General features: G+C 57.8%; 2 protein-coding genes across 3 annotated transcripts; one reads left to right on the top strand and one right to left on the bottom strand.

Annotated features, from left to right (window-relative positions):
- The first annotated feature begins 3,441 nt into the window (after nucleotides 1–3,441).
- GPBAR1 (G protein-coupled bile acid receptor 1) lies at nucleotides 3,442–6,627 on the top strand. The gene is made up of 2 exons (XM_047869054.1): nucleotides 3,442–3,763; nucleotides 5,437–6,627. The coding sequence occupies exon 2, from the start codon at nucleotides 5,482–5,484 to the stop codon at nucleotides 6,472–6,474; it is 993 nt and encodes a 330-aa protein (XP_047725010.1). The 5' UTR covers nucleotides 3,442–3,763; nucleotides 5,437–5,481; the 3' UTR covers nucleotides 6,475–6,627.
- Nucleotides 6,628–6,873: 246 nt separating this feature from the next.
- AAMP (angio associated migratory cell protein) lies at nucleotides 6,874–12,333 on the bottom strand. Of its 2 annotated transcripts, none has more exons than XM_047869057.1 (11): nucleotides 12,127–12,333; nucleotides 11,510–11,668; nucleotides 10,722–10,841; nucleotides 9,820–9,959; nucleotides 9,422–9,566; nucleotides 9,067–9,150; nucleotides 8,616–8,731; nucleotides 8,364–8,467; nucleotides 8,121–8,211; nucleotides 7,836–7,990; nucleotides 6,874–7,339 (listed from the first exon to the last, which is right to left on the bottom strand). In XM_047869057.1, exons 1-11 carry the CDS (start codon nucleotides 12,245–12,247, stop codon nucleotides 7,264–7,266), a joined length of 1,311 nt encoding a protein of 436 aa, XP_047725013.1. In that variant the 5' UTR covers nucleotides 12,248–12,333; the 3' UTR covers nucleotides 6,874–7,263. The 2 variants fall into 2 exon arrangements, with proteins under 2 accessions (XP_047725013.1, XP_047725014.1); XM_047869058.1 differs by having other exon boundaries at nucleotides 11,510–11,665; nucleotides 12,127–12,332.
- Between the last annotated feature and the right edge of the window lie 2 nt (nucleotides 12,334–12,335).

Raw genomic sequence — 12,335 nt, 5'->3', positions numbered from 1 at the left:
ACTTTGGGAGATGCTCACCTAACAGTAGAGAGCCTAGCAAAGTATGCTGATCCCCAAAATAAAATCAGTTCAGAAAGCTTGCTTGGTAAAGAATTATCAGGAGAATTTTCTGAGTACCTGAAATGATCTGAGGGCCAGCCAAATGGTTTCTAGCTTTTTGCTTTCCCTTCTAACTTGTCTCCACCTAGTCCGGTACGTTTCAAACTGGTTTGATACCCATTAATGAATTGTGAACTCCTGACTTTTTTATTTCCTAGATGGGCTTGAGATCATTGTAGGTTCATATGCAGTTACAAGAAGCAATACAGAAATTCTGTATACACTTCACCCAGCTCCCCCTAGTGGCAACATCTCGTAGGACTGTAGCACGGTGTCACCACCAGGACGAGGTCATAGACACAGTCCCGGCCATTCTCATGCACATGCACACGTGTGTATATGTGTGCCTTGTGTGTTTCTGTGTGTGCCTCTCATGTGTGTAATTTCATCACCAGCGTTTTTAATAGGATGGCATGGATCGGAGTGCACGACATTTCTTAAGGGTAAGTACTGACTTTGGGTTGTGTTTTAGTTGTATACACGAAAAACATCCTCTTAACTGTGGTCACAGTCAAGAAATCTGAAAGCTACGTGTCATTCAGTCATCTGGACTTCACTGAATCAGGACTCCTAGCTCAGGACGTAGCTAAGTGCCCATCCCAACAAATGTGGGCCCTGCGGAGTGCTGGCCCTGGTGGGACTGGGCCCTTGTCACCTGTTTCTGGTGGGCGGAACACCTATTGACTGCAGCAGCAGCCCTCTTACGGGCAACTGGCACTTAGTTGCCATTTCAGTTCCCTTTGTTCTCCTTGGAAGTTAAGACCGTCTCAACAGTGAGGCTAAAGACCCAAGCCTGGGTCTGCTCTGGGGGCTGTTTTGAGTTCAAGCAATGCTACCCCCTTTTGGAGATCACCTAAAATCACCAGTGTCTGTGGCTTTTACGGAGCCATGGAGAATCTGGTTTAACCCTAACAGGAAGGACCAGGGTTTCTTCTGCCCGTAGACCTGACTTAGGGTTTTCTGAGGCCAAGATCCTGGCCAGGATTATGCCCGGTGGCTCCCAAGGGCTCGTTTGCTCTTGTCTACAGGGAGTGAAGTTTTGACAGCGGCTTCTGGAGGCCAACCAGGGTCCAGGAAACCCCAGTGCCCTGTCACTTGCATTCATCCAGTTAGTACCCCCAGCCCTCACATACCGCATCCACCCAGTCCCAGGCACCGATGGTCAGCAAAGAGCTTCAAATATCCCAAGGGATAGAGTGAATGGAGGAGGCCCAGGAGGATCCCCTGGTGGGATTTGGCCCCTTGACCTAGGCTCTACCTGAGGAAAAGAATGAGGACCACGAAGAGGGCTCTCCAGCCTGCAGCTGGAATGAAGCATCTGGAAACCACCTGTACCAGAGCCCTCCTGTGGGCCTAGGGGAGGCTGGGGATGAGTCCGGGCCAGAGATTGATGGGGAAGCAGAGAAGGACTGGATGGTCCAGTAAGGAAGAGAGAGGGCTGAGTGGGGACAGAACCCAGGCTTCCCAGCTCCCATGGCCTAAGATGTCCCCTTCATACGTCATCCCACACACAATGTTTAGACAAAGCAGCAGAGAAGAAACACAGACATCCTGGATCTCGTAGGGAGGAGGCCATGGCTGGGAACAGAACGACGTCTGTTTATTCCTGGCAATCCAGTATTTGAGGGGCCCCACACCCACTTCTGCCCAGGCCCCAGGCTGAACTCTCCCAGAGCCTCTGACTTCTGCTCGACCAGATAGCGTGGGTCTGAGGGCCAGCTGCTGTTAGCCAGTCTCCGGCAGCCAGCTCCCTTGAGGATGGGTTTGAGGCTGGATGCTTTCCTCCTCCCACTTTTTGTCCCAACAGAAGTTCTGCTCCCCAGGTCCCCCCAACCACTGTGCAGGATTGGCAGAGCTAGACCCCTCGGCCCCCAGCCTTCAGCCCAGGTCTACCCCACCACCACCCCCGCCGAGGGCACAGAAGTCCCCTGGCTCAGTCTACCTGTGCTCTTGAGCACGGAAGTCTTTGTCCTCATGGCTCATCTCCAGCTTTCTCACAGTTTCATCCTGCTCCCTCCCACTTCAGGCCTCAAGGGGGTGTAACTGGCTTCTCTCCAGCACCCCAAGACCTCACCTGATACAAGTGAAAATTGGAGCATCATGCCTCTTGTCTTCCTAGCCTTGAACTTGCCCTTCCTCTCCTGTACCTGGTTTCCCCAGTGTCTCTCTGGAGCAAAAGCACCCTTCCCTTCTTGCTTTTCGCGAGCTGTCTTTCTGCCTTTCTCTACAGAGTTCTTTCTTAGAGGATACAGGTGGCTGGAGGAAGGGACATGCAGAGAAGGGCAGAAATCCTAAGATGTTAATAGCAGCTGCTTTTCATTGCGTGTTGGTGTGCCTAGCGCTTCATCCTCATCACACATTATCTCGGTTAGTCTCACAATAGGTGAACACAATATATTCTACAGATGAGGAAACTAAGACAAAAGAGCTTTAGTACTTTGCCCAAGTTCACACAAATTAAGAAAAAAAAAAAAAAAGGATCCCAGCCAGGATTCTGGGATTCAAACCCAGGCTTTCTGATGCCAACACTAGCTCATGCCTCTTAATCATCGTGGAGGCGGAAGGAAATGAATCATTTGTTGAGACCCCCACCCCCACCCCACATTAAGTGTCAGGCACTGTAATATATGCAGCCACACATGTTGCTCTGTGATATTCCTCACAGCAGCCCAGAGAGGTGGCTTTACTTTGTTCCCATTTTACAGATGGGAAAATTGAGGCCCCGGGGTAGCTTGCCCAGTGTCACACCCCCAGAGCCATTTTTACCTCATAGCCCAGAACTTGACTCAAAGTAGTTAAGAAAAGTGTAGGCTGACCCCAGGTTCTAGAAGGCAGGGCTGGCTTTTATAAGCTGAAAGAGATCGGATGAGAGCAAAGTTCCAAACACCCCTGCCACTGCCACCATCAGACATGGAGCTGGAAGTGCTGTCAGCCGGATGGCCACTCCAGGGGGTTAAAAATGTAAATGTATTGGAGCTCCTGGGTGGCTCGGTCGGTTAAGTGTCCAGCTCCAGTTCAGGTCATGATCTCACAGTTCATGAGTTTGAACCCCGCGTTGGGTTCTGTGCTGCCAGCTCAGAGTCTGGAGCCTGCTTTGGATTCTGTGTCTCCCTCCCTCTCTGCTCCTCCCCCACTCACGCTCTTTCTCAAAAATAAATAAACGTTTAAAAAATAAAATAAAAATGTAAATGTATTAGCTAGGACAGGAAGTGGGGGATGGACAAAGCCATTTTTATTCATTAACTGGGATGCATTTCTCAGATTAGCTAGGCTAGCGGATGATGGCTCCAAGTTGGGTGACCTGAGGCAGAAGATGGCTGGCGGCTGGAGAGGGGGCACGCTGGCACAGGCAGGGAGAGGGCACTGGACTCAGAGGGGAAGGCCTCACAGTCAGCAGCTCTGGGTGTGCCGGGTCCCACCCCCAGGGGCGGGGCCGGGCTGAGCCCCACCAGCCCCGGCTCCATCCCTCCAGAACCCAGGCAGGGGCAGAGCCTGGGCAGCAGAGAGCCCGGGGCCCTGCTGTCCCCGGGTTGTGGAGGCACCATGCCCTCACCGGCCGGGACACCAGACAGCGCCAGAAGCCCTGCGGGCCTGCCTGCAGCAGCTCCCTGACACTCTGAGGAAAGCCCAGACCGGGCCAGCAACACCTGTCCCCAACAGCCATGTGAGTAGCTGCTCCCCTCCCCTCCCCCTGCCCCCACCCAGCACCCAACCTCTTCTGGACACCTCAGCCCCCGATCCTCAGAGGCCATTGCCTTGGCCAAAGCCACCAGAGCCTCCAGGGGGTGCAGGTCATGGGGCCAGCACTCTGCTGGGAAGGTGGCCCTGGGGCTGTCCCTGCCTTTCTCGCTGCACTGGTGGAGGAGGGGTGGGGACTCACCCCAGGGGAGTCCTTGGGAGCTGGAGCTCCGGAGTCCAGGTTGGAAGGACCGGACCCTGAGGTCTCGTGGAGTTTCATAGAGTTGGTAGCGCGGGGACAAAGGGAACAGAAACCAAAGGGCCTGCTAGAGAGGGAAGGATGTCCTGGGTAGAGAAAAGGGGTAGGGGTGGGGGAGGTTGAGGAAGAGGAAACAGGCTGAGGGGAGGGGAAAGGGGCAGCAGCCTGGTGGGGCTTGGCAGGCCTACGGGGACTGGGAAGAGGAGTAAGGCAGCATCTCCTGAGCTCAGGGTGGTGGTGGTGCCCTCGGTTCGTATGACCTGGGGGTGGGGGCAGCTGGGAATCCTTTCCGTGTTGACTTAATCCTAGCAACAGCAGCTGCTCCCCGGTTGACAGCAGCAGGAGCTCCCCCGGGGCCAGGACCCTTCTTCCTCCCCATGATGTGGCCCCAGCAGCCGGGGTGTCGGAGGGGGGCCGAGAACACAGAGCTAAGAAAGGGAAGGAGAAGGACAGATCAGAGTCACAGAACGGCCAGGCCCTGCCCCGCGGCTCCCCCTGCCCCTCCTCTGGGCTCAGCTTCAGCCCCCGAGGCGTGGCGGGGTGTCCTCCTTGCTGCTGGCATCTTCACTCTCCCTCCTCTCCTCCTCCAGTTCCAGGAAGGGCCCTGTTGCTAGTGTGGTGCGGATGAGTCAAGTTTATGGGCTGGAAGTCCTACCAGGAGGCTGCTCATTGAGCTGTAACCAGCTACAAAGATGGCCGAGGGGCAGGGCAGGCGATGCAAGGGACAGAGCACCCCGCTTGCTGCTGCCACCCGTGGCCCTGGCCTGTCACTAACTCCAGTGTTCAGCGAGCCCTGCCTTTGCCTCCGCCTCTGCCTCACTCCTGCCCCGCCCCGCAACCCTCAGCAACCCACCCTCTCCTAATACTCTGGTGTCAACCAGGCTGTGAGCATCTAGGGACAGGGACCCCTCTCCTTTATCTTAGCACCCACCCCTAGCACTGGCCCCAGCCCAGCCTGAAAGGGGCTCTCAACTGTTGGCCGGCCAGAAGACCACTACAAGCCAGCCAGACCTCCCTGTTGGCTAATTTAGAGGTCTTGCCTTGTGGATCCAGAGATGCTTCGGGGCTCTGGGGCTGGGTGGGTTGGCTTTTCAGTCTAACCGGAGGCATAGACACAGCTGCCCCGAGGGGGTCAGACGGAAAGTAGCCATGGCCAACACGGCAGGATGGGGAGCTGGTCAGCTCCAGCTGGTGCTACCCTGCAGGACATACTTGTTGCTGGACAGGAGTTTTGAAGAGAAGCCAGAAGTAAGAATTTTTATCTAACTTTTTAATCAGCCACTGATGGAAAAAAAAAAAAAATGTTATCAGCAAACAAGATAAGGCCCGCAGTCTGTGGGTGTGCAAACTCTGGTTGCATGTGCAGCGCCCCCTAATTTTGGCTGCCGTCTTCCATCCAGGCATGCTGGCGGCTGCTCCAGGCCTCCCCCGTCCCCAGGCCCAAGATGACACCCAACAGCACCAGGGAGGTGCCCAGCCCCATCCCCGTGGGGGCCTTGGGGCTCTCCCTGGCCCTGGCAAGCCTCATCGTCGCTGCTAACCTGCTCCTGGCCTTGGGCATCGCCAGGGACCGGCACCTGCGCAGCCCACCCTCTGGCTGCTTCTTCCTGAGCCTGCTGCTGGCCGGGCTGCTCACCGGGCTGGCGCTGCCCGCGCTGCCCGGCCTCTGGAGCCAGAGCCGCCGGGGCTACTGGTCGTGCCTCTTCCTCTACTTGGCGCCCAACTTCTCCTTCCTCTCCCTGCTCGCCAACCTCCTGCTGGTGCACGGCGAACGCTACATGGCGGTGCTGCGGCCCCTGCGGCCCCGCGGGAGCACACGGCTGGCCCTGCTCCTCACCTGGGCTGGCCCCCTGCTCTTTGCCAGCCTGCCTGCTCTGGGCTGGAACCACTGGGCCCCCGGCGCCAACTGCAGCTCCCAGGCTGTCTTCCCAGCCCCCTACCTCTACCTCGAAGTCTACGGGCTCCTGCTGCCTGCCGTGGGGGCTGCTGCCCTTCTCTGCGCCCGCGTGTTGGCCACCGCCCACCGCCAGCTGCAGGACATCCGCCGCCTGGAGCAGGCAGTGTGCCGCGGCGCGCCGTCAGCCCTGGCCCGGGCCCTTACCTGGAGGCAGGCGAGGGCGCAGGCTGGGGCCACGCTGCTCTTCGGGCTGTGCTGGGGGCCCTACGTGGCCACCCTGCTCCTCTCGGTCCTGGCCTACGAGCAGCGCCCACCGCTGGGGCCCGGAACTCTGTTGTCCCTCATCTCGCTGGGCAGCGCCAGTGCGGCGGCCGTGCCCGTGGCCATGGGGCTGGGTGACCAGCGCTACACGGCCCCCTGGAGGGCGGCCGCCCAGAGGTGGCTTCGGGTGCTGCGGGGAAGAGCCTCCCAGGGCGGCCCCGGCCCCGGCACTGCCTACCACACCAGCAGCCAAAGCAGCGTGGACCTCGACTTGAACTAGGGGAAGGGCCTCCGCTCGCTCCTACGAGAAGCAGCCGTCCATCTCAGCCACCGCACCTATCTCCTCCCATCTCCTCTCTGTCCCCACGCCTCTGGATCAGACACCTGCCCTGACCTGACCCCACCCTGACGGAATAAAGCTCCCTCCACCCGGTTTATGGTTATCTCATTCCACATCTCAGAAAAGGAGGCAGGTGGGACAGCAGCAGAAAAACTGAAGCCATACGTGCATCGAGGGAGACTGCAACCGAGTCACCCGGAGGGGAGCACGCGCCACCGCCTGAGAGGCTGGGCCGAGACACCTCGAAATCTAGCAGATTGTGCAGCGAATCTCACCCTGACAGGCCCCTGACTGGTTCCTCATTTCCAGGCGCCACAAAATCCACACACACACGCCATCTCTGGGAAGTATATTTTATTTACATTTTTAAAATCTGTAACTAATATCTCTTCCTCCTTTCCGCCCCCCGAGACCTGGGAAGGGAAAGAACGGGGACCTCAGAGACCTACTCCCCACGTCCAAACACACACCCCCGTGGCTCACACCAGCAAATGAAAGTGAAAGAGAAAGAGGCCTGACCCCCCTCTGAAGGGTCCGCAGGTCTGGGCGAGGGTAGGGGGGCCAAGGGGGGGGGGTCTCTTAAGAGAGGGGACAGGGGAGCAAGTCAGTTTGAAGGGGTTGGAAAGTAGTCCGAGGCCCCCCCTCCTCTTCCCTCGTACCCTACCACCTCTGCTGGTGGGGTTCTCCCTTCACCCCTCAACACCAGACACAGAGCAGAGGCTGCAGCCATTAGCGGTCAGGTCTCTGGACACAAAATACTTTTGCTTTGTGGTCTCCTGACGTAGTCACCACCAGGGAGGCATCTCTGTGGACAGAAAGCACAGGTCGATGGGACGGAATGACCTGGGGCTCAGCCCCAAGCCTGCTACCCAGAGGTCCTCGGCTGGTCTCCTCCAGTGCATCCTCAATTCTAGATCAGTAGTGCCTGGCGCTGGGCTGCTGGGCACACATCGACTGAATACACTTGGATCAGTAAGGGTCAGCCCCTTACTGTATCCAAGAATACACTTGGGTCAGCCATCAGTAAGGGGATCAGAAAAGAGCCGCAGCAGCGAGGGAGACGATCCCCGCCCCTCAGCCCCGGAACCGAGACGTGAGGCCCCGGGTACGTCACTGTCAACCCAAAGTGACAACTCCCTCAGGCTGCCCAGCACTTCTGCCTCACAAGCCACCACCAGGCCTTGGCTCCCAGCTTCCCTCAGGAATCCCCTCCCGCACCCCAAGGACCCTATGGCCCCCCATGTGCTATTCCCACCTTCCGAGTACGCAAGGAGACTCTAGCCCTTGCCCAATTCACTTACTTGCTGAGGGCAAAGTCCAGGATCTCGGCCGTGTGGCCCCGGTAGTCAGTAAGCAAGCGGCCGGTCCGAGCGTCCCAGAGGCGCACGATGCCGTCCAGGCTGCAAGTGTAAACCACGGCGGTGCCTGCCTCCCACAGCAGTTGCACGATGCCCGACTACGCCAGGGTACGACAGAGACACAGCCGAAGTCAGGGGCGGGAGAGCTGACAGGCGTGTGCCCCCACCCGCTTCAGGGAGGGAGGAGGGGAGGAGAGAGCCACAGCCATAGCTGCGGGCGGCCTGTACCTGGTGCTGACACTGGTGCCTGAGAGTCTGTGTAGACAAGTCATAGATGGCCAAGGTCCCGTCCAGGTAGCCAACAGCTGCAAGAGGCATCCTGGGCAGAGAAGAGAACCACGAAGGCTCGCAGAGGGACCTGGACTCACGCACTCTTCACTCCTCCCCGGTTCCCCGGCCCAGGCACCTCTTGCCAAACCCCCTTCTCCCCAGCTGCCTTTGGCTCCAGGCCGAGGCCTTTCTCTCACTCACACGCTGCAGAAGCCCAAGGACTCCACGGAATTGGACTCGCTCTCCTCCCCTTCTCCCACGCTGGGCTGGGAGGCCACGGTTTCAGGTCTGAAAACACCCACTACCTGTAAGTCACGGGAGAGAATCAGAGGATCAGAGGAAGGCTGATTGGAAGGCGGAAAGGCAACGGGAAAGGGGCCGAGAGAATAATCAGAGAGGAAGAGGAAGACACAGAAAGCAGAGCCTAACAGCCAGGCTCCAGGTCGTACTCACCTTGCCGGTAGTGGCACTGACCAGCTTGGCCTGGCAGTCCACAGAGCCAGTTAGGATCAGGCTGCCGTCCTGGTTGGTGGCGACACAGGTCAGAGGGCCCTGGTGACCCTCAGTCCCTAGGATGGAGCAGATGGCTAAGTCAGGCTTTCTCCCGGCCCCTGAGTCCTGCCCTAGGCCTTCTCCACAGAGGCCCAGTTAACCCTTCCCCTGCCTTGGATGCTTTTATTTACTTATTTATTTTAATATTTATTCATTTTTGAGAGCGACAGAGACAGCGCAAGTGGAAGGAGGGGCAGAGAGAGAGGGAGACACAGAATCCGAAGCAGGCTCCAGGCTCTGAGCTGTCTGCACAGAGCCCGACGTGCGGCTCGAACTCACAGACCGTGAGATCATGACCTGAGACAAAGCCGGACGCTTAACCGACTGAGCCACCCAGGCGCCCCTTGGATACCTTTTAATACATGGATTGGGCTTCCCTGCTTCAGGTCCCAGATCCTGATGGTGCCATCTTCATAGCCAACCACAGCTCTCTTCCCTGGAGGGCCACAGGCACAGATGGAGAGAGAAAGCACCCTCAGGCACACCCAGCAAGGGGGGGCGGGGAGATGAGAAAGTAAGGGAACAGATGCTGCCCCAGGGACTAGTGGAGAAAACTGAGTTCGGGGTAGGAAAAGGGAAGCGGTCCTGCTCTGGGGCCTGGGTCCCTGCTCCAGACAGCAGGCCTTGGAGTCTGCAGGCCACGGCTTGGGAAGGAGACCAGGAAGGTGAGTAAACCTGGATCCCACCTCTCCGCACCCAAGACTCACCATCAGGGAGGACTCGGCCACAGGTAGCTGGGCAGTTGGGACCTTGGAAGGTCTTGCAGTCACCGTTTGGGACCTTCCACATCCAGGCGTTGCCATCAGCTGTGCCCGCCAGTAGGACAGGTGCCCGAGGGTGCCATTCCATCCACTGGACAGAGAGGAAATCACCCTGTCGCCCCATTCCACCCAGGAGCCTGTCCTATAAGCTCCACCCAAGCTGCCCCTGCTTCCAAGGTCAGCACGGACGGCACAGGGAACAGACACAGACGCCCTTGCTCAAGGCACCCTGGGAGCGCACTGGCTTATAGCTGGCTTGGTCTGGTAAAGGCCAGACCGGACCCCCAAGTTCTCACTCTCTACCCGAGGCCCCACGTAGCTGAACACCACTCTGATGATCTCACCTCCAGATCTCCTGCTTCAAAGGACCAGACCTCCTCCTTGGTGTCCACCTGCCACACTTTCAAGAGGCCACTCATGTCCCCTGTGGCCACTAGGCTAGAGTCGTGGCTGAAACCAGCACAAGTAACCGAGTCTTTATGGCCTGCAAGGGAAAGTAGGCAGAAAGAGAGGAAAACATCAGGATTCCCAGGTGTCTCGCCCCCAGAAAGGACCAGCTCGGTAGAAAAGAAGAGTGAGTCTCACCACCCCACCATAACAGGTGATCAAACTCACTGCCACTCCAGGAGTCGATACCCCCAGATCTCCTCAGGGGCGAACGCTGGCTTCCCACTCAACCATGCCTAGCCCGGCCTATGTCCTGCCCACACTGTCCACTCCACACCTCTGCCCAAAATACCCACTCCTCCTCTCCGCCTAACTATTCTCACACCAGGGCGCCTGGGTGGCTCAGTCGGTTGAGCGTCTGATTCTTGGTTTCAGCTCAGGTCATGATCTCACAGTTTCGTGGGTTCGAGCCCTGCGTCTGACTCTGCGCAGGCAGCACAGAGCCTGCTCAGGATTCTCTCTCTCCCAATCTCTCTGTCCCTCCGCTGTGCACGCTGTCTCTGTCTCTCTCTCAAAATAAATAAATAAACTTTAAAAAAGTTCTTAAATAAAACAGATAAAGAAATAAATATTCCCACACCAGTGCTACCTCCTCCCAGACCTTTCCCACCCTCCTCTGGCCAACAGTGGCTCCCTCCCCGGTGCCCAAGACAGACAAAGTTACTCTGCTTTGAGAGCCTCAGGCCCAGCACAGAGCTGGCACAAAGTGGGGCTCACTAAATGGCTACTGGGTGCACAACCGCTGCAGGCTAGCCCCCTAAGACCGCTACAGGAACACGACCTCACCCGCGCCCCTCACCTGCACACTCAAAGAGAAGCTCCCCATCACTGAGCCTCCACACGAAAGCTTTGTCATCTTCACCCCCTGTCACCGCCAAGGTGTTGGTCTTAGGGTCCAGGCTCACGCAAAACACGGATGCTGTCCCAAGAGATATTCCGTAAATGGACAGGGCTCCCCGCTAAGGTTCTGTCCTTCAGAACCTTCAGGAAGCCCACCCCGTTCCACCCAAAGCAGCATGTATATCCTCCTGGAAATGAAGGGCGCATCCAAGTGCTTCGAAGTTTCAAACATCAGGTTGATGGAGAAATCCCTCCGAAAGCTTGCCAAGCCCCAAGTCCCTCCCCAGGGCTGACCCCTTCACTACCCCAGACTCGTGCATAGACAAGAGGAGTGTACATGTGCAAGGCTTCCAGTTCTCCGCACGGGCTGCCACCAGGCTGAGCACAGAGTGGGACAGCACCGTGTGACTTACCTTATTAAGAGCTAATATTGGAAAAGATTATATAAAATGCGCTCAAAAAGGTACTATCGTCCCTAATTTACAACAGGGTAATTTTCTGAAAAGAAACTAAGACCCAGAGAGATTAATAAAGGTCGTAAGTCAGTAAGCAGCCACAGGAGAATGGGAACCCAGGTGTCCCGGCTGGCTCAGGAGCCACGCTCTCTCCCACTCCATCACAGTGTGAGCTCCAGGCCCGTCTGTTTCCCCATCTCCACGTCCCTTCTAATGCTCCGTACACAGCAGGTGTCTGATGTTCAAATGCCCACCTGCACTGAGTTTCTGACGGATCTCCTCAGAGACCTACCTGAGTGCAATGCAAAGGTGACTTCGCTATCATCTGGGCCCTCCATGCTGCCGACCACCCCTTCCTGGGGTTCCAGAACCCAGCCCTCCTCGTTGCCCTCTTCCTCGTCTTCCTCTTCTTCAAAGTCCACATCTTCCATCTCTTGGGCCAGATCATCTGCTTCGGGGAGAGGGTTAAAAGGTGGGGCTCGGCAGGCAGTAAGAAAGAGGGCACGGGAGAGGTGTGGGGAGGCCTGACGCTGGCGTGCAGCAAGAGGGTCGGCTGAGGTCAGGCAGCCAGGGTGAAGCGGGGGCGAGAAGCGGCAGGGAGGAGGGGGCATCTGGGACGGAAGACAGGAGAGGTCTGAGGACCTGGGGTTGGCCAGAGACAGTGTAAGAAGGGAGGACCGAGGGGATGATGGGAAGGGGGTGTGTGAGGGGAAGGGCCAGAGGAGGCGTCAGGGGAACCCCCACCCCTGCCAGGCCTGAGAACTAAGTGTGGGGGTAGGGCAGGGGGGAAGGGCGAAGGAGGTCGGTAGGAATGACCGGTGGGGAGGGGAAGGGAGAGGGGGGAAGCAGGGGTCAGAGGCCAGGGGTGAGCGCCTCCGGTCCCACGGCCTGAGGAGCGGCAGTTCTCACCTGGGTCCGGCGGACCAGGATCCAGTTCTACCACCTCGATAATCTCCTCATCACCATGGAAGCTTAGGGTCTCCAGTGGAGGGGTGTCAGCAGCGGCCCCGCTCTCGGATTCGGACTCCATGCGGCGCAAGCGGCCGATCCACTTCTTTGGGCCCAAACGCCTCCCAGAGTCAGCTCTGCGCGACGACGCGGAACTCGAGCCCCTCCTC

The sequence above is a fragment of the Prionailurus viverrinus genome, chromosome C1, assembly GCF_022837055.1.
Source record: "Prionailurus viverrinus isolate Anna chromosome C1, UM_Priviv_1.0, whole genome shotgun sequence".
Classification (NCBI taxonomy): Eukaryota; Metazoa; Chordata; class Mammalia; order Carnivora; family Felidae; genus Prionailurus; species Prionailurus viverrinus.
Note: the sequence above shows the minus strand (reverse complement) of the source record. Positions and strands in the feature narration are given on the sequence as shown.